The following is a 27,758-nucleotide window of genomic DNA, read 5'->3' as shown; positions in this document are numbered from 1 at the left end:
ATATATAATAGGACAATAAAGATTTATGAGAATGAATATTACCAGTTCTCCATTTTTCAGCCAGCGAATGTGTGGTTTAGGTTTGCCACTGGGTATGCAGGACATGGTGTAATCACTACTGAGGTCTTTCTCTGTGCTGCTGATGTGCTCCACCCACTCAGGAAAAGCTACAAAGGAGCAGAATCACAGTGTTTGAGGAAAATCGAAAGAAAACTACAAACCTGCTGAATAATATATGATACGAGGTGATACTTGAGGCATTACAGTAGTTGTTAAATTATTATTTAAAATACAAATATACATAAAATATACCCAGGTGCTGATAAAAAGGGGTTGGTGAATTTACCCCACACAGTAATACTAAAACTAAAACTAATAATACAGATGATGAGCTTATTCCCTGTAATATGTTTTACAAGAAGAAGGCCGACATACAACATACTTCTTACCTTCTACAGACACACGTGCAGTATGGTAGTCCTTTCCTCTCACATTCACTGCCTCACACTGATAGGTGCCGCCGTCTTCAAACTGCACGTTGTATAGGTTCAGGTGAGCTCCCGCCATCCGCACCTCATGATTGGGTGGCAGCAGTCCATCTAACTTCTTCCAGCGGATCTCAGGGACGGGGCTAATAATACACAAGACAGGCTTCAATATGCATCACTGCACTCAAGTTATCATAATTCTGAAACATACTTTATAAATCATTTAGCTCAGGGAACAGGTAGTGAGCCAGTCTAAGACACAGTAAACATAATTTTACAATGCATTAAGGTTGAACAAATATGGTGTTTTGAGACTGATGCATCCCTGTTACTTTATATAGTCAATATTTATGTACTACTGTATGTACTAATATGCTACATCATTTATTTTATGCCACAACAAAGTAACATTTCCTTTTTTTTATTACCGAGCAGAAAGGCCTCTGAAATTCCATTTAAATTCAACTCGGAGACCATTTTTATGACACTTGGAACCCAGAAGATGAGACTCACTGGCTGATACCAGATTTTCATTTTAGTCCAAACAGTGCACATTTCAAACTGTGCTCCTTAATGACCAGCAGTAACCAGTGATCTATCACACTTACTTCCCCAAAGCGAAACATTCCAAGGTGATATTCTGCCCCACCAGAGCAGTGGTGTCTGGGAACTTCACTTTGAGGTCAGCAGGGTATTTTCTGACGGGACCTGAGAGGAATAACAACAGAGCAGAATTATGACTCAGGTGTTATTTCTAGTTGGAGAAAATGTATGCTTTCTTACATCCACTTTTATTTCAGCCAAGATCAATACGTTGATTATCATATATGTAGAAATATATACATATTTCTACATATATATATAGAGAGAGAATCATACCTTTGGGGGGGCTTTTATTGCATTTAATTGATAGTGATAGCTGAAGAGGGACAGGAAAGGGGGAGATGAAGCAAAGGGCCACAGGTTGGTGTCCCTGCACATGGCACATGGGGGCACTCGACCGGGTGAGCTGCCAGGGTGGCCCGTAAAAACATAACTTCATCATAACTGTGATACTACTATACAATGTAGAATATACAATGTAATTATTGTGTCCTGTGTGTACATTTGACCTACACAAGGCATTTAAAAACCAGGAAGGGGCCAGGCTGTGGCAAAAATGCAAGGGTATGCATGTTGACACGACCTGCCCCCTTCCACTAGACAGACACGAAAATTAGTTAGAGTTAAATACAGGCCACATCATACCCAGAAGGCATCTCATAATACAAACATGCATGAGAGAGCCCAAACAACTGGTCGGCTCTGTTTTAATCCTGACCTCTTTGCTGGGGAACAACGTTCTAGTTTGTGTTTTATGTAACTTTAGTACTGTTGAAAACACACATGCCACAGATGAAGATGAAGTTGGCCAAAGTTATATAACTATAATTAAACTACATCTATAATACGGTGGCCGTAAAACTAACAAGAATCTACAGCCAGTGTTTGGTTTGTCTGCTCTGGGCTACTGTAGAAACATGATGGTTCAACATGGTGGCCTCTTGGTAAGAGGTCCCTCTTTAGATTAAAAAGGGCTCATTCTAAGGTCACGGAAACACAATGTTTTTTTAATTTTATTATTTATTACACACAAATAAAAATATACATATAAATGTTATATTCCATTTCTGCCAATAGAGCCTCCTAAATGTTACACACTAGCTCCTGCTCCATACTTCTTTACTGAACACTTCTTCTTAAGTACATTTTATAGATTAAAACACAATAAATGTTTGTATATTGAAGTGAGAGGTATTAATTGCAGTGCATTGGAAATAAATAACTGGAAAGACAATGGATAGTAGGAAGTGAGGTACTAACGTTCAGCCAGAGGTACGAGGGGGATGTAGTTGGAGAAAACGCTCTTGGAAATGGACGGGCTGGAGGCAATGCAGGAGTAGTTGCCGCTGTCTGAGGACTCCACCTTGGAGATATAGAGATTACCCGTTATCTGGGAGATAAAACGCCTCTTGTCCAGTGAGATGAAGGTGGGGAATTCGTTGAGGATCCATCGGAACGACAGCTCGGCTGAACAAAAAAAAGACACAACAAAACACCACCTGTCAATCATGACCCTTGACATGCACAAAAAGCTTTGAAAATAGCTGAGGGAACTGTGTGTGAAGATGGCTCACTTTGAATAATCTGAATAGATGCAAACTATAAAATAGCACATTTCTTTGTTGCTGAGGAGGATTTATTATTCAAGTATCTATTGACCTTTCAGAGGAAATCTCATAATTCTTCTAGCTAAAGGCATAAAAGGCACTGTAGCATAATTAAGATGGTTATGATGTAATGATGAAGAATTTTTGACCTGTCTAGTAGAAATGGGACGATATACAATATTATCGTTTATCGTGATGAAAAACACTTTATTTCCATTATTGTGATAATCATCCATCAGGATAATTGTGAATATCCTCACTTGACTTGACTTGAAAAGGCTGTAAATACAGCCTATTATTGATTTCCTGATTTATTTTGGACAAGGGGAGAATCTTTCCAATCATTCCAATTGGAATGAGCACATCAGGAAAACATCTCCCCTGCATATCTTTGAACTTTACTTTTCCAGTGATATTGGGAGTTGATGCTGTAGTTGTATTGAAGGCATCCAATTTATAAACATTAGGTTATAAATAGGAGAGCAAATAAATCTATCAATAATATGAAAGTATTTTTTCAACTACTCAGAAAAAAGAACGTTTAGTTTCTTCCATATCTTAACACTATTTACTGCTCCATCTGATATAGCTTACCCTGATCTTCATTCAGTCATTGATTGTTTTGGCTGTATTCATAATTCCAATCCAATCCTTTGCTATAATCATTTTATTTCCCTTAAAGCCATGAACCAGATGCTAATACTACATGATGAGGGAGACTGAATATAATCTTGAAGAACCCGTTCAGCAGAAGCACACTCAGCTATCACATGCTGTACCTGGATAATGTGGTGGGGGAGCGCAGAGCAGCACGGCCCCCTGTCCCTCTTTCACATACACTGATTCCCTCTCCTCCGACGAGAAAAGATCGAGGTCTGAGAGAGGCAGAGACAAAAATCAACGGTCAGACAGTTTCAGACTCAAGAGCTACTCAGAATCTACCATCATAAATTCATATTTAAGCATCCACTATGGCTAATTCCCATCAAATCTACACTAAAGGATTAAGGATTGTATAAAACTCCACAACTTCTTCTGAACTGAGCTGCAGTTTTTTAATAAAAAGTACATTAGCCATGGTGGCATCATGAAGTTAGACCATTCACAAATTGCACTGCAATAGTCCCAGCTGCCCTTGCAATTTCAGTGTGCTTAATATGCATGAAAGGACAGCTCCAGAGCAGTTCTCTGTTAATTCTGTATGGTACCGTGCATCATTGCAGCCTACATTGGGGGGTCACATCTGGGTCACTTACATCCGAATTGGACTGAGGCCTCTCGGCTGATGACTGTGCCGTACTTGTTGCTGGCCAAACATGAGTACTTTCCTACATGTTCGGTTCTTGTGGGGTTGCTGATGACCAAGTTGCCTCCCACTAAACTGTAGTGTCTGCCTTCTGCATTCAACTCAATTTCCATGTCATCCTTCAACCACCTGCGACAAGGAAAACAGTTAGGGTCAATACATTAGTGCACAGAGAAAGCAGTCAGATATGACTGTATGATGGTAGCATAACTAATATTTGATCATTGTTGGCAAAAGGTTTGTTTTACATGGAGCACAACAAGAAGAATTTTGTCAGTTTTTCATGCAGTGACATGCAGTATTTTAATTGCATGTGATTATGTCCTAAACACCTGACGTTAGGCCCCTCAATGCAAAATCTGTCCAGAGTCTCCATTACAGTGTGTAGTGTTAAATGTCTGCATAAACTGTAATATTACAGATTTACAGATTTAAAGATTCAAATATAACAGCTGTTCTACATAAAAGCAATCGCAAATTGCTGGTGGACTGTACTGTGGATGAACCCTCTCAAACGCTTCATACCAATACCAATACTGTGGTCAAAGCTAATTCTTTCCCCTCTGACATCTAATTCTGGGCTCTCTGACAGTGAAACCATTTTGGGGGATGCCAAGTAATATCATTTACATACATTTACATCTAAATTGAAATGGATCATGCAAAACGCTTTAAATTTAGAGCTGTAAAATGAAGTGGAGACACAACCAGGCAGTGCTGTTTGCTCTGCTGCGGCAGAGGCAGCATCTTGTTTGTTATCAGGTTTTAAATTATTGTTAGCATGAGGAAAAAACAAATATCCGCAGTGAACAAAATGAGTTGCACCAGTTGTTCGAAAAAAATGATGTGGGAATTGCTTGAATATATATCACAAAATGATGCACTGCTGGATGGTCACACTTACACTGTGAACCTTGGAGGTGCATCGAGGTTAAGCCAAACATCATTGTGACCTTGCCATTTACAGGCAGACCCTAAACCAGTTTGAATACAGCCTGAGAGATGGCGAGTGATGGGAGACACACAGAATGCACAGCGGGTAGTAATGAGACCGGGTTTATGAGGAACATATGTTACTTGTATGTGACAGGTGGACTGGCCCGGGCCCGGCAGCTCATGATGATTTTTGCCTCAGGCGACTCCTCAGGGTAGATGGTCTCCACCGGCTGCTCCTCAAACACTGGCCCGTAACCTGTGGCTTCGTCTGCCGACAGCAAACAAACAAGTCCAGGGTAAATAACAACAAGCTGGGTCAGTCTTACAAATGGGAAATATCAAGGTGTTAGAGCTCAGTCTGTCTGGCAGTTCTAGGGCAGTTTCATCAAAAACAAGACAGCAGGGTTCAGATGTAAGACAAAGAAAACAAACGCACTGACTAGACTGTGAGATTGCCTGTGTGAGGACCTGCCTTTTATTATTACAGCCTGATTTCTGGTAGACTCACACACCTCTATTGCTTCAAAAAGCTAGTTTCAGGGAAATACTGATTGTAGCTTTAACTAATCTAATCCTTGTATTCACTCAAACTCTCTTTCAGGCATGATGCAGAGTAATAAAGCCCCTGCTTTATTCCAAATCACAACATCGCACTAATTATGACAGAGATGTGCTCATTCAGGTGCCAAATCACAGTGACACATTCATCTCTTGCCAGTGGATATCATATTGTTACAAGCTAATACAAATCCTGGAGCTGGAAATGCTAACTTGACTTAGCATAATCCAAACCCCTTTCATACTGCATGTGTCATCCTCAATGCTGTGAAGCAGTTGCATTGGCAAATCCAGAGAGATGAGTCCCCTTGATGAAAATGCCTTTCTTGGTTCAATCTGCCTTTTACACCATCAACACACACGTACAATTAGCCCCAATTACTCATTAAAACAGACAGAGATCACGAGCAGTGGCATGAATAAGACATAAACACAATGCCAGGCTATGAATAAGCAATGAGGCGAAATGTTCTCAAATGCTGATTATTCTCTCAGATCAAGAGTGTGTGTAGGTGACTGCAGGAATACAAATGTGAGGCATGTGTGGATGCATGTGTGCACACGTGTGTTATTCCCCTGCGTGTCTGAGTTCTAAGAGAGCACAGCTGACACCTCAATGGGGAGAAGCTCACTCTTTCAGACAGTAATATCCTGCTTCTACTCAATCCGTCTAACCCGGTCTGCGTTGGCGCTTAGGATTCACTCACTGAAAATGTCATATTCACTGATAGTGAGCAACCTTTATGAACCTGAACAAAAGACAATTATATTCATAATGTTCTGCCTGTATTTTAACTACTATTTACCCCTACAAAAAAGGAAGATATGTTTAATCAGAAGCAGAATAATAAGAAATAAAGCGAGAATCAAACACATTGCATTCATCGATTGTGAGTGCTTGACATTGATGTACAGTAGACGCAAATACTGTGTAGTTAAACATAAGTAACCAAATGCATATTTATCTGCCTCTGCAGTAAGGAAGGACACAAGAGGAATTAAAAATCTTTTAATCCTAACAAGTATGAAGACAGACTTATAATCACACCAGCAAGTTAGCTGAATCCCTTCTCGTGCCAGAACAGCTAACCAGGAGGCAGCAATTAAGATGTCTGGAGACAGGATCGACTCCCTCTCACACATTCCAGCAGCCAACCGTGTGCGAGTGCTTAACATTGATGCAAATCCCAAGGACTCTGAACTACTGCTGGCTGAGAGAGAATTAAATATACTATAAATGGGACATGCAGGGCTGATGGAAGGCAAATTAAGTGGGAGACAATGTTCTGCGAACAAGCGACAAAGACAAAAGAGCAAAGGAAAAAAACAGGATTGAAAGAAACAGACTCACAAGGATGAGTTGTAGAAAGGGGACTACTGTGACCCTGTTCTACTGTTGCACTTAGATTGCTCTGATTGAGTGTCAGATAAATGCTTTGCATGTAAATATGAAATATAAATGTGGGCTGGGCTGGAAAAGGGGAGTCACTGAGGCTCTGGTGCAGTGCTGAAATAGCAGTTGGAGTGTAACCCGGTGGTGCCGTTCCTATCCTTCCCCTGTAACGTGGGATGTGACAGATGGTGAAGGGGAGTGTTAAAGCAGGCCACATAAGGCCCACTGCCTGGAGACACACACACAGGCCTCTTACATTCTCTCTTTCTCATTTCACTTTTCACTTGTCTATCTGTCTCTCTCTGGCCCTCCTCTGTCCTCTCTCCATCTCTCTAACCTGTATCCTACTGTGACGCTCTGCTCCTCTTTCTTTACATTTCCTGGATTTCGTTCTACAAATACTTCTATTCTAAAGGTCTCTTAACTCTCTAGTTAGCCATGCAAACTGCATGGCTCCAAGGACGGCAATGTCAGTCAGTCAGCCCACCGCTTTAGTCAAGACTGAAATATTTCCACTACGATTAAAACAGAAATTCTACCAGTTTACCAGGGGATGGATCCTACTGACTTTGGTGATACTCTAGTGTCACCACGAGGGATCATCTAATGACATTGGTGATCCCTTAACTTTTCATCTAGCCCCCATGTGTTTACACTTATCTAGTGAAAATATATCATATAAAAAGAATCCATCTTGCCAATCAATCTATGTATTTGTGGCCAGACTACAGTGGTGCTGGACCAATCGGTGTCCTTTAGGGACATACTGGCAGCTACGGGGGTGGGCGCTAGGTGTGACGCAGCGAGTAGACATTGTTCGTTAAACAACAATGCCAGTTTCCATAGAGGTTAGCATAGGTGCTGCAAGCATCACTTATATCAGAACTGGCACAGTATTTCTTCATTGGAAGAAGAACAGCACAAAAGGCTTTTCTCAATGGAAAAAATGTTTTCACTCTTCTCCCAACTGCATTTGGGTGAGTATGACTACGTTGTATGGTTTGTTGATCTGATTGGTTGAAGTTTGCCCAACAGTAATAGACAGATGGTACATGGAATCACCTGCTGAGTGTTTTTTTTAAAGTACCTGCCCTTTTCCAACAACGACTTCCCAGGTGCTTCTGTGTGGCATCTGGTGCAGCTATCTATCTGACTTTCCTCTAGAGCCATCAGCAGTCTCATATTTGTTTTTTTTAGTGAACTGCCATATGACACAGACATTCATGTCCCCCTCAGGATGGACTGTAATAACTTTGGTGAACATCTATCCATCTAGCATCCAGCTCCATATGGTCAAACTTTTAATTTCTTTAACTAAATACCTGAAAAACTAAAACGTTCACATCAGGCTTAGCTATACTTTGTGTTTAGTTCTAATTTGCATGCTGACAATGTAGTGAAATAGTGAAATGTAACAATGTACCTGCTAAAATTCAGCATGCTAGTATTCTGATTTTAGCATTTAGCTCCAAGCACCACTATGAATAAGTACAGCTTCACACCCGCTAGCATGGCTGTGGACCCTGACTTTTTATTCTATCACTCTTTATCTCTTTCTTCATGTCTCAAAGCCTCCCACTGTCAGTTGCCTACTGTGTGCTCTCATAAATGCTTTCCACCCTTATCTCATGCATGCCTAAAATGTTTTCTTCAAAACAGAGAATCTCTTTCCAACTCTGTCCAAAGCTACATCTCTCTTTCAATCTCTGTTTTATTCTCTCAGTGTATCTCAGGTCCTCTTTTTCCCTGCATAAAGCAAACAGATAAACAGCATATACAAATACAGAGAGAGGGAGAAATACACACAATAGTCAGAGGCTATGTGTCTTTAGGGCCTGCTGGAAGTGATCTTCCTCTGAACAGGCTTCATTATCAAACACGGACCCTGCTATGTTCCCTGGCATTAGTTTCTAATGATTCAATTATTCATTGAGGTTTTAAGTATAATCTTAGCACTGCACCAGAGCCTCAAATAAGTCTAGGACACAAACACTCACCCCTTAGATTTAAAAGGTGTTACTGATTACAACAATTAACAGTTTTCACTGCATTAAATGCATCAAAATGTCCATAGAAACGTCTCAGTCCCTATCTCAGCTGTCCATTAGATATTCAGCCTTTTTAATCATATTTCCAATAGAGCTTCTAACTAAATATTATTTTAATTATCAATTAGTCTACTGACTACTTTCTCAATCAACTGTTTTGTCTATAAAAAGTTGTGTTAGAAGTTCTGGCAGGCCAAGGTGATGTCTTCAAATGTTGTTTTGTCTGACCAGCAGTCCAAAACCCCAAGATATTCAGTTTACTGTCATGTGCAACAAAGGAAAGCAACAAATTCTCACATTTGAAAATCTGCAACCACTAAATAATTGGCAGTTGCTTAAGAAATTGCTAAAACAATTTATAGTTGGCGATTTATTTTCTCTTTATCGACTAATCGTTGCAGCTCTAATTTTCAGAGGTACTGAAACATTTAAATACACTGCTGGCAGGCACTCAAACCAATACACCCACATGCTCAAAAGCTTGTGAAGGTTGTGCCTAAGGACTGACCTACCATGGAAGTTATGTTTCCAACCATATCTTGGCAAAATATGGGTGTTTGAAAAGTACTGCTGGACAGCTGATTTGAGAAGTCTCTATCAATATTTGAATACATAATAATGCCATCTTTCTTTCAGCCTTTAGGGCAGTGGTTTTCAAACGTTTGCGCCCAAGCCACACCAAAGGGTAGGCCAACTATATTACTCATGAAATATTTATTAACAAAATAATTCAATAATTAATAAGAAACTTTGTAAAATTACATCAAAGCAGCAACTCGCCCCTTTATAGCAGACAGGTTACAAAATTAAAAAGGATGTAATGGAAATGAAAAAAGGGAGAGTTACAAAAGTGTGTGTGTGTGAGTGTGTGTGTGTGTGTGTGTGTGTGTGTGTGTGTGTGTGTGTGTGTGTGTGTGTGTGTGTGTGTGGGTGTGTGTGTGTGTGTGTGTGTGTGTGTGTGTGTGTAGGTGTGTGTGTGTTACTCTTTACTGCCCAAGCAAAAATGAGAATGAAAACTAATTTGCATATAAAAAGTTAATGCATATCAACAGAGTATGCAGTGAGTTAAAAAAAACGTATAGTCTAAAATTGCAGGTAGGAAAAAAATAAGCCGTCAATCAAGGCCTTTGATGTGTCACACTCCCACCATCCAGCAAACAGCGAAAACTGGGGTTCGTTTGACAGAAGGTTTTTAAAGGAATTTTCTTTAAGGGTATAGAATTTTCCTTTCTATTAGGAAATGAGTGTGTACTGATTTAGTAAATTAAAAATGCATGTATAAGTTTTAGTGTAGCTGTAATTAAATATATGTATGTAAATATTGCGATTATATGGTATGGATGTCACAAAACCTCTGTACTTGTCTCAGGAACAGCTACATGATTGGACTAAAGAGACAGATATTGAGTAGTTTTGCTTTAACAGTAGAATGCTGGGCATTAACATTGCTATGGGCTGAATGTTAAGCAATGTGTCCCAGCTGGAAGGCCACCTACACAATGTTCTGACCTTTGAGGAGTGTGGGATCGACTTTGCCTCCTCCTAGGGCTACACCTTCATCTTTGTCCAAGTTTGGCAAATAATTCAAAATTATAAAGCCCGAGCATTTTCTAGTCCTGATTGACCTTAAACACTGTAGTCTATAGAGTATTGGACTGATGCGTGCAGCATTGAAAACATTCCTTGCTGCATCATGCTGTGTTATATCTACAGACAAGGGGAGATAATGTCAACATGTCCGGGAGGAGACACTCTGGGCAGGCACACAGACTGTAAAAGTCACAGAGAAGGAAAGAGAATGAAAGGGGGAAAAAACAAACAAAAGAGAGACCACCAGATAAAAATTATTCCTCTCCTGGCTGGATCCATCAACAATTCAACCTGCATGCAGCATCACAACTTGTTCCCAGGCAACGAATCAGCAAGGCTTCCCTTTTCCAAATTACTCCTTGCTGACAGTCTGCCTCCACTTTATTTTTCTCCCAGAGAATAACACACACGGTACAAATCTTACACAGATAAAGCCGTAAACACTGATATCACAATACATGACAACCTGCTCTGCATAGTACAACAAGAGGGTACTCTGATTGATCAGTACTATAAATGTATTATTTATGAATAAAGATCAGTATGTCTGAAAATGCCACTCCTTTCTATTGGTATTTTTACATTTAAAGCTTGCACCTTGAAAATCACACGTGCACTTGGAGGATTCGATATTCCTTTTGCCAACACACTTGACTTAAAGAAATTACGACATTTTGGGAAATATGTTGCAGGGTATTAGATGAAAAGACTATGTGGACTATTTCTGGACTATTTCTTGGCTGTGCACAGAGACTTCCTGGAGTCTCTGCTGGTTGCCTGGCAACCTCGCAGCGACTGCGCCCAACCAAGAAATAGTCTGGCACATAACCCATCATCGTTTATACACTTGGTTTTTGTACAGATTATACAAACTAGATATAACTTGTTCATTCATACACTTTAGTTGCTTGTTTTGCTGATTTTGTTATCTTTGGACGGAGCCAGACATGCCATATTCCCCTATCCAGTCTTTATATTATGCTAAGCTAAGCTAGGTTTAATATTTGGCATACATGACATGAAAAGCAGCAGATATTAAAGTGGTATCTATCTTGTCATCCAACTCTTGGCAAGAAAGCTAATAAGCGTACGTCCCAAAATGTTGAACCATTCGTTTAAACAGTTCTCTTTTGGGTTAAACCATTTTTATAATAATAGAAAATAATCAAATTAATATATAAGCTACATATACATTTCTATATGGGTGTTATCATTTTTATTTTTCTCTGTCAATGATGCGGGGAAGCTCTAATACAGCTTCCAGCTCTAATGATCATCCTATATTCATCTGCACAGTACAGTGCAATGTCTTGGGCTTTAACCATCTCCATTAGGATTAATGTACATTTGCATGTTGGAGAGATCCAGAAATAGCAACAGTGGGAGAAAAAAATGACCTCCAGATAGATTTTCATTTGTCCCATGCTATTGTGGACCATGAGAAAGGGAGCCGTCTGTCACAGCCTGTCCCTTAACAAATCCTGACAGGCAGATATTGTAGTTTGTCTACCTCAGGGGTTGTAGTGGGCAGAACCACAACTGAAACTCATTCGGATTTGACATACCTCTTTTCTTTGGCTTTCACTGTATTTAACACATGAGTAGAAGAGAGTGCAGAAGCTTGAATAGTGTTTTTAAATCAAGGATTTAGGACAACAATTCTTGTGCAAGAGTTATTTTGACAGAAAGAATGTGTAACGTGTGTGTGTATTTGTGCTGAATGTCTCATGGTACAATACTGGCCAACACCAAGAAGCATATATTTTCATCAATACTAAAAATGCCATTAATGTTAACAGTATAGGAAGATCTGTTACAGTGTTGGAACAAGCTACCATGACTATTCGGTAATATAATCAGTCTTACCTCCATAAAAGTCAGGTACCTCCTTGTGCACTGATGCATCTGTAACAGTTAACAAAGGAAATTATGTCAACATACTGAACCATGATGCCGAAAACATAAGACTGATGATATTTACTCATTATTACTTCCGGTGTTCCTCAACTGCAGGTGTATTTCTCTCACTTCTCACAGGAAGAAATATGGATCAAAACAAATCCTGCCTCATCATACAAGTTTCTTCAGAGTAGTGCAGGTCTTTGATAGAATCCCTTTCATGTTGCTGAGAATGTGATGAATGACTGGAAAGCCCGCTTTGGACTAAAGGACTACCTTTGGCTGAAGGCCATCTCTGTGGAATCCACTACATCCTGTCTTTCACAATAAAAAAGAAAACTCCTAAATTTAGTCGATGGCCTTGAATGAATGTGGGTTTAACTATTCTCTGATTCTCTATTCAAATGATCATTTACAGATGGGATATCAATAAACAATCCTGATGATTAAGCAATAATCCTAGCTGTCACTCTTTTGTATACTCTATGTTGTTGAATAAGCCTTACGATGGGCCATCTGAACTATAGTAAACACACTCTATACTGTACTGTAAGTTGTGTGCGCTTGACTTTTGTTCGGCTGTCAGCATTAATGTCACATTAACCATCAAACTTTATTCTTGTTGGGGCTAAACAAAAATGTCAAGCCAATGTTCACTCCCCACAATAATGACCCGAGTCAGTTGGTTGGCTGCTGTCTGTTTAGATAGAGCAGCCATACAGCTCAGTCTTGTGTGGGTGAACTCTATACACTGTGTATGTGTGCAGTGCCACCATGTTTATCTGCCAATTGCGCATTTTTCAACAGGATATTCTGTGTTTCAGCTGAAGTGCTGCCAAAATCTTGTAAAAGGAGAGAAAAAGAAAGATAAATCTCCTAAATAAGAGTCTGTTTGAGAAAGATTTAGCGTGAAATCAGGAGAATTCCCAATTCAAGCCATCTCCCTTTTTTTCTTTTTCTTTTGTTCATGTGAAAAAATAAATAAAATCTGAAACAAGTGGGAATAGCCCAAGGTATAGGAACACATCTCCTCTGTTTTGTTATATCTTTTTAGACAGGTCATTTTCAGACCTGCTGTTCTCTGACCACTTTGCTTTGTTTCCAAAACAGCTGATTGCACAGCAGTATCACAGAAAAAAGGAATGAAAACCTGCATTCTCTAAGCCCCTCCAAGGCACATGATTGCCCAGTCAGGCCTATCAGACACATAAGCTTTGTAGATTTCTCTAGAATTTGTGCTTTTGTTTAGAGTTGTGTATCTGTCTTTAATGTATCTATATCTGATTTGGCATCTGACATTAACACGAATCTATACTGTAGACAATTTTCTTGCCTGAAGCACACGTCATTGCTAGTGTCATTATATGTACTATGTTCTTTAAAGCTGGCAGTTAGCAGGCACCTGCGTTGTAGTAGGAGGCACAAATCAAAGTGTATGTCTGTTTCTGCAGTTGCTATATGATTATATGAGTATATGAGACACATTGCACTGGCAGATTGTTAGTGCCAAATGGATCTTTGACAACTGAATTTTTGGATCGTGACACTTGAAAGATGAAGGGTATACAAGTAAAAGATGAGTCCTTTTGATTTATGAGTGCTGCTCACCAGCAATGTTTGAAAAGAAAATTCTCAGACAGCAAACTGCTGCTGAACTAATTACAACATTTTAGGTGTCAAATGTTGTAGATTTTTATTTCAGCTGTAGCTCTGAGCTGAGAAATGTAATAACTCATAAGGTCATGCAAACATTCAATAGTTATATATAAAGTAGATCACATTAAAAAGTCTGTATGGAAAGATTTTTAGAGATGTGGCAGTGATACAGTATCTCAAAACATCTTTCAACATATTCTGTCAACTAATTTAGCCATTCCCTTTCAACTGAATGTGTTTCTGACCTGCAGGGGTCAGGGAGAGGACCAGGAGATGGAGGAGCAGGGTGACGTGCAGCATGATGCTGAAGCGCGGACGCCTGGTGGAGTTACAGCTAGAAGCTCAGCTGGGACATTAGCGGGACCCCCTGGTTTTCCTGAAAGAGATATAAAATAGAAAGACTGTCAAAACATAGTCAGCTCGTTATTTGTTAGCAATACTGGGAATGTACAGAAATGTGATAAAACCTGCACTGCCCTTCAGGTTAGAGTATTTACCATAATAGAATGGCTGTGAAAAAGAGGTTGCACAATTAACTGTGACCTGTTCTGGCCCAAACTTGCTAGCTTCAGTAGCGATAGAAAAGAGCATGCTATGCTAAAAGAAGGATTTGCTTGTTGGACATTCTGTCATGTATAACATATTTTCTTACAACATGAAACCAAAGTAAGAGGACATGAATTAGCATGAATAAGACATAAATGCACTCGTATTTGCAAAGCCATAGGCCAGTGGTTACAATGTGTGTGTTTTTTTGTCATTAGTGATTCATCTGTTGATTGTTTTTTTCAATTAATCGATCAATTGTCAAGTCAACAAAATGTCCAAATATAATAAAAACATCCTTTGAATGTGATCAGAGCTCAAAGTAATGTCAGAATAGTACACAACTATAAATTATCTCTAAAATACTCATTTTGATCACAGAGAAGCTGGAACCAGCAAATGTTTGGAATTTTATTTTTTTTTTTTATTAATTTATCATTGTAATCATCTCGCTATGTGTATGATATTGTCCATACAGGAGACATCTGCCTTATTTGGCAGCCTCACTGTGCGTGTAATGTATTAGAGTTAACCCTGCATCATAGCACAAGCTTCACCAGCCAATCCCTGCCTTCTGTGGACCATAAGCAGACCGTGTCGCAGCATCTTTACTGTGTCTCTGCTTCATGTCAGCCTCCAAGGCAAAGGCTCCTTGATAGGTTGATGCCTGATGATTGACACTTGGACAGTAGCCAGAAGAAACACTGAGCAATGGTTTAGCTGAGCACTCATCCCTCTGCGCACTAACTGCCCCCAAGATGTTAACACCACACCAGGAACCATCAGCATCACACCACCTCTCAGCCTCATGCCCAGTAACACAATATGAAAAGCAACAGCTGACAGAGACCAGAGGAAGAATGATCATTTCTCCATAATGGTTGAGAATATCTGATTTTAAATTGTACTCCTTAATATGTTGTAATATGTTGTTCATATGATTCGTATTCTAATTTAGATCAGACTGAAAATGTGTTTAGAATAATAAGTTTTACTTAACATAGCAGAGGTCCCCTACAGGTAAAGATGCACAGACTGAGATAAATGTTACTATTTCAGCTTATATACTGTAACAGAAGAGTCTGAAACTATTGATCAAAATAAAAAATCTAGATAAAAAACCTTTAACATGCAGTACATGTGGGTGAATGCGGATGTGGCATTTTCAAGATGAATGTCTCTTAAGGTGGACCAAGGACCAAGTTAAACCTAAAAGGTCCAGCATGTAAGGATTCAGTGGCATCTAGTGATGAAGGTACAGATTGCAACCCCCTTGCTTCACCCTCCCCTTCCAAGTGTAACACACACAAAAAACTTTACCCAAACCTTATCTAGAACCGAATTAATTAATTCATTTATGAATTAAGATTTTATTTTTGTGTCTGAGCATTTTCAAGACCCATCCCTAATCATTCAGACACATTAACTAACAAAAAAACAAACACACATAAAAAACAAATCTAAAAAATCTAAAAAAGTCTTTAAAAAAAAAAAAAAAACGAATGGCAATCTACAAACTTTTCCACCATTTGATATTTGACTGTCACTCATTTAATCACATCATCTTGTTGCAGCCTCTTCTTCTGCAATGGTTTAATGCACCCGACTGGAACATTAGCACACCCAGATGCTTATCTCGTCAGTTCTGCTTTGAATGCCAGTTTAGTGCTTGACAACCTGCACTGTCTTTCGCCAAACACTGTCAAAACAAATGTAACACCTTAATATATTCATTTACTGGTATCACAGTGCTGAGCATCAGTTCAATATCATCAGATATTTCCATTCATTCACAGGTCGTGCTGGACTGGTGTGTGTTGATTAGAGTGTAATTGAACATGAGGCAGACACTATTGATTCTTTTTTGCACAGCCTGAGGTGTCAGCTGGCGGAGACTCGGAGGTGTGACAGCAGGATTGAGATCTCAGCGCTCACCAGACAAATGGAGTCTTATTACAGAAAATGGATTATGATAAAAGAGTGTCCGTGTAATATGCCACTGTACAACTAGACAGACAAACACACACATGGAAACACACACAGATATGAATTAAGACAAATGTGCAGATACACTGTACAACGTAACACATGCACAATAAGTTGGACATAATGTCCGAGCTGTACAGCTGCAGGAAAGCAATACAGAGGAGATTTCATCTTCACGCTGGCCTGTATCCTAGCAACACCTTTCAGAAGGAGCAGTTTGTGTGCTGCGGGGGGCCTTTTGTGACCAGCAATGAAACTATGCAAACACTCATTTTAATCTGGAACAACACTGCTGTTGTGGAACAAAGACATGGGGAGCTCTGCTCATCTATTAAAGACATTCATCCCTTGAAGTAAGTACTAAAGTACTGAAGTTTATTAAAGCTCTCTCATTCTTTCCCTCTCTCCATCAAGTTCACTCAACAGCTTTAATGCAACCGTGTGTATAATTTCTGTAACTCATAAATCATAAATGATCTTAATAGATGTACTTAAGATATTAGGGTAGACGACAAGGAACCTCATTACAGTATAACAGTACATAGTGAAAGAAGCAGTCCAATCTATCCCATTAAGAACTGTCACTGAATTGATATACTGGGGAAAAAAACATCAGACCAGCAGCACACAGAAAGGAAGCATGCTCTTATAATCAGTATTAATGGGGCCTCCTACCTCTCCTGTCCTATCTAGCAGCCTGAATGCACGTGATGAGAGAGCCCCAGCCATCACAGTAAATCACAAGACCCAGACGTGACAGCCCTCAAACAAGGCCATTTCTTCTCCCCCATAAATCACACCCAAGACGTTGCCAGAGCTATTACTGCTTGTGGTTTGATTTTGGTGTTTTTTCTTGTTGATTTTTTTCCCCCCTTTCCCAGCTTTGCTTTGCTCGCTGAATTTCAATCTCTTTCTCTCTCCCTTTACTCCCCTTAGGATTCTCAACCTTATTGCCTAGAAATTATATAACAACGAGTAGAGGCTGCTGGAGGCAGATTTTGAGATTTTACTGCTGCACTCCAATGACCAATACTGTCATTTGTGCTTTTTATCATGACCCCACAACCCCCGAAGGGTGCTATAGGCTAAGTGAGCGTGAGTGAAACCCCTCCTTCTTTGTGCTCGGCCTGATGTGTGCTGCATAATCAAGTGGGTAACTTTATAGGAATGTTTTCCTTTATCGGTCGGGGCAGATCCAGTGACGTGGGGGAGGAGAACCAGAGAGAAAAGAGGGCAGGGTGGAGGACTTCAAAAACAAGATGTTGCTCCAACAACCCCACCCCCCTGCCAACCACCATCGCTCGTTACGCACACAAACACAATCAACGCAAACACCACAAATACTGTCATTAACAGCAGATTTGCAGTAATCCTGCCAGGGGGATCCAGGATGGGGTTAAAGCTGGATTGGTCTTAATCAGTTGAAGATGGGAAAATGAGTACTGCTTAGACAAAGTGTGAGCTGCTGCAGCCTCCAAGTCAGGTCTGATTTCCACATGGATGCAAACATTTCTAAAAGTAAAGGCACACAGTGCTCTGTTTTATATCATCGTAAACAGTTTTTAACTGTTTGTTGGATAAAACAAGTAATTCAAATATTTATTTTTATTATTTTCTGACATTTAATAGAAAAAACAATGAATCAAGAAAATCAATGTTAATAAACGTTTGCTCTTTTATGTGAACCATTTTACCACAGGGACAATATCCTCATGTCGTTTACTGTCCATTATTATTATTGATTTGTGGGATTTCACATGGAACATTATGAATTGTGATAGATTGCTTTGTCCGAAATTAAAAATAAAAACACTTAGATTTCTACAGTATTAAAATGTCACATGAAAACCAGCCGATAATGTGCCAGTTTCATTTTCACTACATAAACAATATACTGTTATTGTATATTAAAGAAATATTTTGACATTTTGGTAAATACACTTGTTTGCTGTCTTGCCGAGAGTTAGACTGATTCCACTTTTATGTCTGTACAGTAAATATGAAGCTGAAGCATGGCTTATAGCATAAAAACTGGAAAGAAAAAGGGAAACAGCCAGGCTGGCTGGTCTCTAGGGTTCTACTAATTGACATTCTGTATCTCATTTGACAAAGACACAGGTGCTGGAAGACAGATCTTGTTATGGTTGGACAGAGCCAGGCTAACTGTTCCCCCCTGTTTCCAGTCTTTGTGCTAAGCTAAACCAAGTCTGATGGCTATAGCTTCATATTTAGCCAATTATGTGAAAGTAATATAAATCTTGTAATCTAACTCTCAGCAACAAAGCAAATGTTTCCCAAAATGTTGAACTATTCCTTAAACATTGAAAGATGATCTACTGGTTAATGTAGTCCAGTCCATGTTTTCTTTCATATCACCACTCCCCCACTGGGCAGTGTATTACCACTTCTACTGAGGCATGAGAGGTGTAATACAATATTGATATGGCGTCTGATAACAGCTCATCCTAAAATCACATTTTGTCATACAGCAGATATGATTTTGTGGCATCACCAAATGCAACTGGGAAAAAACAAGTGAGACATGGAGAGGAATATTGATCCAGATTAAATTAAGATGAAACAGTCAGACATTGGGTCTGACATCCTTAGCGAGAGGCAGCTGTGACTTCATGGTTTAAGGGGCATTACTGTTCAATCTCAGTTCAATCTCATTTTAGCTTTATTTATCCCGAGCCTGCTGAGAACAGTTGCTGTTTTTCTGATTCATTCATGAAATTACAGACCAACATGCCTCTCAGCAGCACAGTGTAACCAAGATGGTCCACTGGTGGAAGCAGCTGGGAAGTTTGATCTTTCGATTTTTCCATCAAGAATTCAGATAGTAAGCACATTTTAAGCCAGTTTACCAGCCACAAGCACGGCTCTTTCGTCAGGTTTCTCTAATTTTAGAAACAAATATCTACCATGGTGTCACATTATCTCCCTAGTTTTGTAACATGTTTCTTCATAACATATATAGCACAGTGTAAAAAGTCAAAGTGTGTGAGGTTTACTATCAAAATGCTAACTTTAGAAATGAAGTTTGACATGTGTTTCTCTTAAATGAAGAAAGCAAGAAATAGAAAACAGCACAAATCTTCTCACATCTGATGAGATCAAACACCTGATATGACTACATGCTGTGTTTATACATAAATCCCGAAATGAAACACTAGCTGTGAGCCCTTTGATTTTTACGCTGAATCATTGTTATTTTACCACAAAGCAGTAGTGATACATTTAGTCTAACCAATGAATTATTTATGACAAAATCATCGATTTTGATTCCAAAACTGAGCCATAGACAGTTTGTGTGTCTCGTCAACCCCAGCTCTGAAAGATGCACACCTTCTATACAGAATCTGTGTTGGAAATGAGACTGGACTCGGCTACAGACAAATAGGTTTATATGCCCCAGAAGACCAACTGAATGTTTCAATTAAATAACGGATACAGACACAGGCTATCCAAGCCTATTACACAGCAGATAAAGCAGTAACACAAAGACACACACACAACAACACCTGCAGAAAAAGATGCTCTCTACGTACTTTGAGCTGCACAGGCTCCCTGTTGCTAATCAAGAACTGCTTGAACACCTAATATAAAAAATAACTTTATATTTCACATTGTCACAGTTTGATGTCTTCTGCAGTCTGAATTCACTTTCCACTTTTTCCTTTGAGCAATCTAGGATTAAACAGCAGAGTCATCTAAAGTTTTATTTTCAGCAGGGCCAGCTGTTCATCTTGTTCTTTTACATGTCCAATAATTAATTATTATTTAATGGATAAAGGAATGGTACTGTCAGCCATATGTTTTGGCAATTTTTGGTACAACTGTGTTAGTGAGGTTTGAATTCAAGTCTGTATTCATTTTTCAGGTTCTCGTCATGTTGTGTGCAATCTAATAAACAAATTGCATTGAACTGCAGTTATTGTTGTCTGTCTACTGCAAAATCAGTATCTGTTCAGTACCAATCAGTACCTCCTAAATCCGGAGAACAGACTCAGGATGAAGTACAGGACTATTCATGATGTAATCAATCTGCACATGATCCAGTCAAGGCTCATTCACTGTGTCACTGTCTCTCCCCCCCCCCCTCCTTACCTCATCCTCTCTCTCTCTCCCTCTCTCACCCAATAGAAGTCATACTAATGTAAGCTATTTATCCCAACCCCTGCAGTCAACACAATGCCCCCCAGGGCCACATAGACTCAGCTACCTCAGCTGACCTGAATATCAATGACACCAGACATTCAGTCCATGAAATCTGGAGCTGGACTGCTGTATAAATTACATTAACCTCAGATCAGGTAGTGTCTGAAAACGAATGTAGAAGCGCAACAGCAAACACGTGACTTGAATAATAAAAAATGTACTACAACTTCTGCCTTTGATGTCACAGCGTGAGTTTGTTCACTGTCAAGCAACAAGGAAGCCATCATTTCACGCTGTGCTTTACCGTGAGTGACAAACCAAGAACACGGAATGACAGCTGATAATTTAGCTTTCACAAGTGAGTATCCGCTTCCAAAGTGATGATTAACACCTGTGCTTTGTCTGTTTCTGTAGCGGCTTATTGGCTGAATCACACTGCAGAGATAGGCCTCTTGATTTATCTGACCGTCCATTTCAGCTACTTCATATGAGTCATGTGACATGAGATGAGACAAGTATTTTCAAAAATGGTAGGAAAAATTTAGAAAAGTTAATAAAATGATGCAGATGTATGCAGATGTTTAATGTAGATATGCAAAAAATAACACTTAGTATACTTATGAGTAAGTATAAGTAAATTGGAAATAAAAAAAGTAAAATATCTGAAAGTGGGATCTACCTTTGCCAATTCACAGGGCTTTATTGGCATAAATAAAAACACGTTGTTGCCAAAGCTATCTATCAAATATCTATTCATATAGGCTTTTTCAAATTGATTCTCAGTCTCTCTGCTTGAAGTTACACATCTTAATGTCAAGTACTCTTCCAGGATAGTTACAACCAACATGAAAGCAAAGAAATGCCAATTTCTTTTGGAAAGAATAAGACAGTGTGACCTGTGGTCTGTTGAACCTATGAAGATTATCTTATATTAAATTTGGTATATTAAACAAATTCCCAATTGGCCTTTATAATGTTAGAATTGCTATCAAAGGTACCATGGCAAAAGGACTGAATCTTAGAACAGCTTAGGTAACAACAAGTAGGATTGGCCTCTTTTGTCTGATGTTACCATTGTTGTTTACATACAACACTGAAATCTCTTTCACAAACATAAAATAGATTTGCAGTTTGTTTTATGTTAAGCTAATTATGCATAACACAGAAATGTTGACCTTTCAGTGCAACAACCACATAAGAGTGTGATACGTTCTATGGCAGGATAATACTCAAGAGAAAGCCACCAGATTAGAAATACTATGCGCTTCCAAGTATGGAAAGTGAGAGATGTCACATCTTTTATGATAAATTGTGCCATACAGGCAAAGGTCAGAGGAGACTTGCACTCTATGAAGAGAGAGTGCTTAGCTTAATTACTTCATGCCACATCTGTCCAATAAAGATATTGGCTGAGAGGTTTCTATAGGAGAGCAGTGACATTCTTTTACTAATGGCCATACACCCTGCTGTAAATAACTGTAATTGCTAAGTGACAGAGTGCTGCTAACACTTGATAGCAAAGCTGTACAGATACAGATAAAGAGTCTGTATATTGCAATTAGGGCAGGGAAGTATACTGAGAAAACAATCAATATCTTCAGAAGGCACAAAGAAAGGTCTCAAGAGTGAACACAAAGTATTCTGCATTGGGTAGCTGCAATAAATGGTAAACAACAGAAAGATTAATCTTAGTCAAATTTTCCCCACAACATTTCCTATTCATCCCGATATTGGATTAGAGGGTGTGAATCCATTATTGTGCAACAGATTAACTTGACAAAACTGAATGTAATCATAATTTAAAGCCACATACATCTATGGTCAAGAGAGGAGTAGGTTGCCTATTATATCACAACACAAAGCTATGAGAAACACACAGCAAAACAATCAGGGCATGGAGTGTGTGTGGTGTGACTCTGCTCCGTGCTTACCTTGCTGTAGAGAGCTATCATGCCAGTGGCTATGTGACAAGATGAGCTACTTAGCAACCCGTGTCCCCATCCCCTCCAACATGCCTACCCTGCCAAGTGTCCTAAATACTCAGCTCCATTGTCTGCCTCAGAAACAAGCAAGGCTGCTGGATGGAAGCACTCTCTTCAAGGTGTAGAGAGGAGGGAGGGAGGGACGATGAGAAAAGAAAAGGCTAATTCCCAGAGCAGGACAGGGAGCCATGCAAATGGGACGCCACTGAAGAAGCCTCCCCGCAGTGAGAGCGCTCCACAGAGGGGTCGTCTCTCGTCACTGTGGCCAGGCTGAGGTTTAATCTTTTAAGCCCTCCCACACACAAATGCAAGTAAGACACCAGCACAAAAAATACAACAAGAACGCACACAGACACACACAATGTCACAAGTAACGCCCCACTCGCTCCCAACACCCCAACTTTAACCCTACCCCTCCATCCCGCGTTCACTCTCATCATTAGCCTGGCTGCGGGCCAATGTCATAATCATCATCCCCACTACTGTTGCAGACAAGGCATTTTTTCTTCTAGAAAAGATGCTGAAGACCAACAAAGTGACGATAAGACATGAAAGGCTGCAGTTTTTATGTGGATTGCTAACATGAAAGTTGATATAATATATAATATAATATAATAACTCCCAGTCAGAAGCAAATTTTGAAGCTCATTTTCCTTTTGTATTTCTGTTCTCCTATTCTATTTAGCTTACAAAAGAAAGCCAACGATAGAACTCTTCTTTGAAGTTCATTTATCTTCTCTCCTTGACTAGAAGTAGGGTTATATCTACTTTTACTTCCTTTTATCAAAGAATGAATATCTCAGAGCTTCCAGTTGTTAAAGGTACAATCTGTCACCAAAAGGTAAACCAAAGCCACCTGACCATTATAATGTAAAACAAAAGATAGATAATCACTAATTCTAAGTTAATAATGTTTTAATTTGTTTCTTTGTTTTTGGGTTTGTTAACATCAAACATTGTTGTAAAGCAAGATAATGCTTATATTTTAAGTTATGTTCAGTTGTTCAATCTATAACTAAAAACATTGTATTATTTTTTGAAAAGATCTATAATTTAGCCAAAAATAATACAGATTATGACTAGCTTAGTTTATGGCATTGGTATCTGTGTATAAAAAATGTTGAGGTAGTTTGGAAATAGAATCTCCATTACAGTGGACATGTTTATAAAATGTCTGATTCACTAAATAGCTTGATCACAATTCTTAGAAGGGGATCATTATCATTATCAATGTTTATATTATATTATACATTTACTGCATGCAAACATTATATATTGACTGACATATGACTTATATCCAGGTAGCTGGAGCTGGGCTACAATTACAACTAAAACATTTTCTACTGACAGTTAAGTTTTCAAAAGTTTAGAGGGCTGACTTTTTGCCTGAAGGGTCATGTCTACCACTTTCTAGCAGGGAAGTAAAGTTGAGAGACAGAGAAAGGCTAAACTAAGTAATCAATAGCGATTAAACAAGACACTGAACCTCAAATGTCTCCTCTTGAGCTATTTGTGGTCAAAGCAAAATGGAGATATATTATTCAGATACTCCCAGTTGTACATTTTATACTCCATAGCCTGTGTGGTAACACAAAGTTTAAGTGCTTAAGTCTGGTTTGTATTGAAAACAGGAGTCAGCTGCCACTATACAAATAATCACATAGTACCTTTGGGTTGCATTAACTGAGAAAATGCTGAGTGTTGCAGGGATTAAGTATAGGGGACAAGCAGATTTAAGAGAGTACAGGAAAAAACTTGGCTGATTTTCAGTAAGCTTTGGGTCTGTATTAGCGCATACAACAGCCATCGAGCAGCAATGATTTGGTATTGCTTGTAGCCAGATCTGACAACATGATAAACTGTGTGATTAGGTGAAAAAGAAACCAAAAAAAGCCTTTGTGCTGAGGCAACAAAACTTAAAGCAATGGATTGATTAAAATTATTGGATTTCAAAGTGTTTAATCATGCAGAGGTCCCAAATCTTTATAGATACCCTATTACCATCTATCTTACTGGGCAATTTATGTCCAGCTGACACCCTAGGGGAAGAAAATACATCTGAGTTGATCTTGATTTATTCCTACTGCCTTAAACGTCCAGTGTGTAGCATTTAGGGGGCTCTATTGGCGGAAATGGAATATAATATGTATAATTATGTTTTCATTAGTGAATAACCACCAGTCTAGATTAATTGTTATGTTTTTGTCACCTTTTAATGAGACTTCCATGGGTTGCCTTCAATGGACTCTACCATGTTGAACCCCTATGTTTCTACAGTAGCCTAGAAGTTACAAACCAAACACTGGCTCTATTTATTTTTCCTATCTGTTTTTCGTGAGTTTTGCTGCCACTGTAGTGCTTGGAAAGAGATGGTGAAACGAGGGAGTGTGATCTGCTACTACACTGCTGGATGGCATTAAATCCTACACACTGAACCTTTAAACTATATCAGGGACTGTGAATGGCACAGACAGGGCTGAAGAATACAGTTAAAGGAAGATAATTTCTATTATCTAAGGCTGTAAGTAACATTCACTTTGTGGGTCATTCAACTTACATAAGTGATAACGGAAAATAAAAGGGATTATGGAGAGCGAGTGGCAGGAGGAGTGTGTTTCAGTGCTGAAAGCAGATAAAGTCATATAAGTCATTTTGTACTAAAATGTACGTGATGAAATTGGGTATCTAAATGTATGCACTTAACCTTCAAGTCATTAGAACTAATGGACCAGGTCAAGAGAGCTGCAGATGATGCTTGAGACCAAATCCAATCTAATGGCTCCGATTTAGATCAGCCAGACAGGACACTAAAAAGTCAGGAGAATTGTGCAAAATAGCAAGAAGTACAATTTCTTCCTTTCAGCAAACACTCCACTACTATACATAAACCATGAGCTCCCTGGCTAATCAAAACCAATGCAAATCTCTCAGAAGCATACAGCGTGTGGAGCAGGGCACAGAGTGCCATGGCAGAGCATAAGGCCTGTGTCTGGCTGGCTTCATTGCTCTGGCTTTTTTCTTCCAATGTGATTTACCCAAGACTTTTGACTCAGCACAATCCTACCGCTGACAGGAATAAGAGGATCATTTGCTTCCTTCTGTCTATGTTACAGAGCTGCAGTACATCGAGACTGGGTAAATGCTGTAGAGTTTGTGTGAGTTTTGTGTTTCCCAATACCACTCTGACCACAACAGACAAAAATAGCATTTACAGGTAGTCATCAGTGTTTGTTTCAGTTTGCAAAGGAGACTAAATGCACTTATACAAGCAACTTACACTCTATCGCTAAATAGCTGCATACAAACTATTGGACAAGATGTGCCAATATTTGTCTTGGCAAATTACAATATGTACATTTTTTAAATGCCTTATGCACCATTCAGCATGGAGAAACTGCGTACAGCTTGCAGAAAAGAATGAATAACAAAGATTATTTTGTGTGCACAGAAAGAATAAGCAGGAAAAATCCAATATCACACTTGATGGAGTTTTCCATTGTCAACTGGGCTTTCTGTTGCCGAATGTGATCATAATCAGTGAAATTAAAAATCATCCAATCCATCTATTTAGCGTATTTATTAGCAATTTATGATCAGCAGCCGACTGATCGTGCATCTAATTGTGCAAATTAGTTAATCATTAAATTCTACCCACCTTTTACACCAACTGATTAAAGCAAAGATTAAGAATTAACTGCAAATATGTTTTGAACTAGATCTGGTGATAACATATAGATGTAACTATTTAACACTGATGGAAAGAATGAGTGAGCCTCATTTGTGGTGAGTCTTTCAGCTGTCTATAATCTGCTGTGCCCTGGTTTCTGCTCCCTGTGATCACATTTGATGTGGCGTTGAATGTCAGCAGTATAATGAGGAGACTGAATGCGTGAAAGGAAGAACAGAAATACATATTCAATGATGTTGTTTATAGCTCTTATGGAGCATTTGCTGTACTTAAACAGACTTTCTACAGAGATTTGGGGGTCTGCCATCTTACACTGATTGTTCTTTCCTTCTAAAATACAGTTGTTGACTGTGTTTAACTGGTTTTACTCGCACAAACACCCTCTTGTGTTTCTTTAGCTCTGAGCTAGTGCAAGTAGAAGTTGGGATCACTGGGATCGACAAGGAGTGACAAGCATCTCAGCGACTAACTGCCAACTCTGCAAGGAAACAACGCACAAAGCAAACCAGCTAGGGCTGCACAATTAGTTGAATTATTATTATTATAAAGTGCAACATGCAAGAAGCTGATATTTTTTAATGTGTGATCTTGTTACGGTTAATGTTAGGTAACTGTGTAACGCTAGTTCTCTGCTCCACTGAGGTGATGTTAAATGTATTCACCACACAGACAGTGTTTTAGATTGGCATCATGAAACCAAGATCACACACATATATACGCCTTGAATTTGGCCTGTAAACACAACCACACAGGCGAAGAAGAAACACAAACCTCTTACTTTACATTTTCCCTTTCTTTCTGACCAACACGTGTATCGTGTTCAGCTGAATACGGTCCGAACAAAGAAACAGATATTCTTTCTGGCGCGCAACCACATGCACAACTTCACATATACACACGCAAACACACATTCTATTGTCTTTGGTTGTCGGTTTTTAATTAGTGTATATTTTGTGTTTTTGCTTCCATTGTACGTACATGCTGGCCTGTTTAATGTCGCACAAGAATGATTGATGGCAACCTCTTGAACTCCAAATCCTTTAACTTACAACTATTGATATGTTCAGTTTTTGGTGAAATTAATAGTTTAGTGTATTTTATAGGACTGAAACAATCCGTCATTGGTTATCATTTCCCTTCTTCAAAGGTGGTGCCCCAAGGAACTTTAATTAACTTATATTAGTTTTGTTTTTTTTAAGTTTTTATTATCTTTGATAATTTATCATTTTTTTAGTCAAAATTAATTGACCAACTGACACCGACACAGATTGTTGCTCCTTTAAACCATTGTAATTCCCACATAGATATATA

The 27,758-nt window shown here is 39.0% G+C and overlaps 1 protein-coding gene across 2 annotated transcripts in view; it reads right to left on the bottom strand.

Annotated features, from left to right (window-relative positions):
- Nucleotides 1-27,758, bottom strand: part of LOC127353215 (contactin-1a) — a 63,636-nt gene that overhangs the window by 16,210 nt on the left and 19,668 nt on the right. For both annotated transcript variants that reach the window (XM_051382290.1, XM_051382291.1), the window contains exons 2-10: nucleotides 14,330-14,460; nucleotides 12,396-12,434; nucleotides 5,082-5,208; nucleotides 3,955-4,133; nucleotides 3,478-3,573; nucleotides 2,352-2,558; nucleotides 1,097-1,196; nucleotides 450-631; nucleotides 43-167 (exon numbers count right to left, since the gene is read on the bottom strand). In XM_051382290.1, the coding sequence (XP_051238250.1) occupies nucleotides 43-167; nucleotides 450-631; nucleotides 1,097-1,196; nucleotides 2,352-2,558; nucleotides 3,478-3,573; nucleotides 3,955-4,133; nucleotides 5,082-5,208; nucleotides 12,396-12,434; nucleotides 14,330-14,384 (1,110 nt within the window). In that variant the 5' untranslated portion in view covers nucleotides 14,385-14,460. The remainder of the gene's footprint in view (nucleotides 1-42; nucleotides 168-449; nucleotides 632-1,096; nucleotides 1,197-2,351; nucleotides 2,559-3,477; nucleotides 3,574-3,954; nucleotides 4,134-5,081; nucleotides 5,209-12,395; nucleotides 12,435-14,329; nucleotides 14,461-27,758) is intronic.

The sequence above is a fragment of the Dicentrarchus labrax genome, unplaced genomic scaffold (genome assembly GCF_905237075.1).
Source record: "Dicentrarchus labrax unplaced genomic scaffold, dlabrax2021, whole genome shotgun sequence".
NCBI lineage: Eukaryota > Metazoa > Chordata > Actinopteri > Moronidae > Dicentrarchus > Dicentrarchus labrax.
This window is presented reverse-complemented; position numbering and strand designations above follow the sequence as displayed.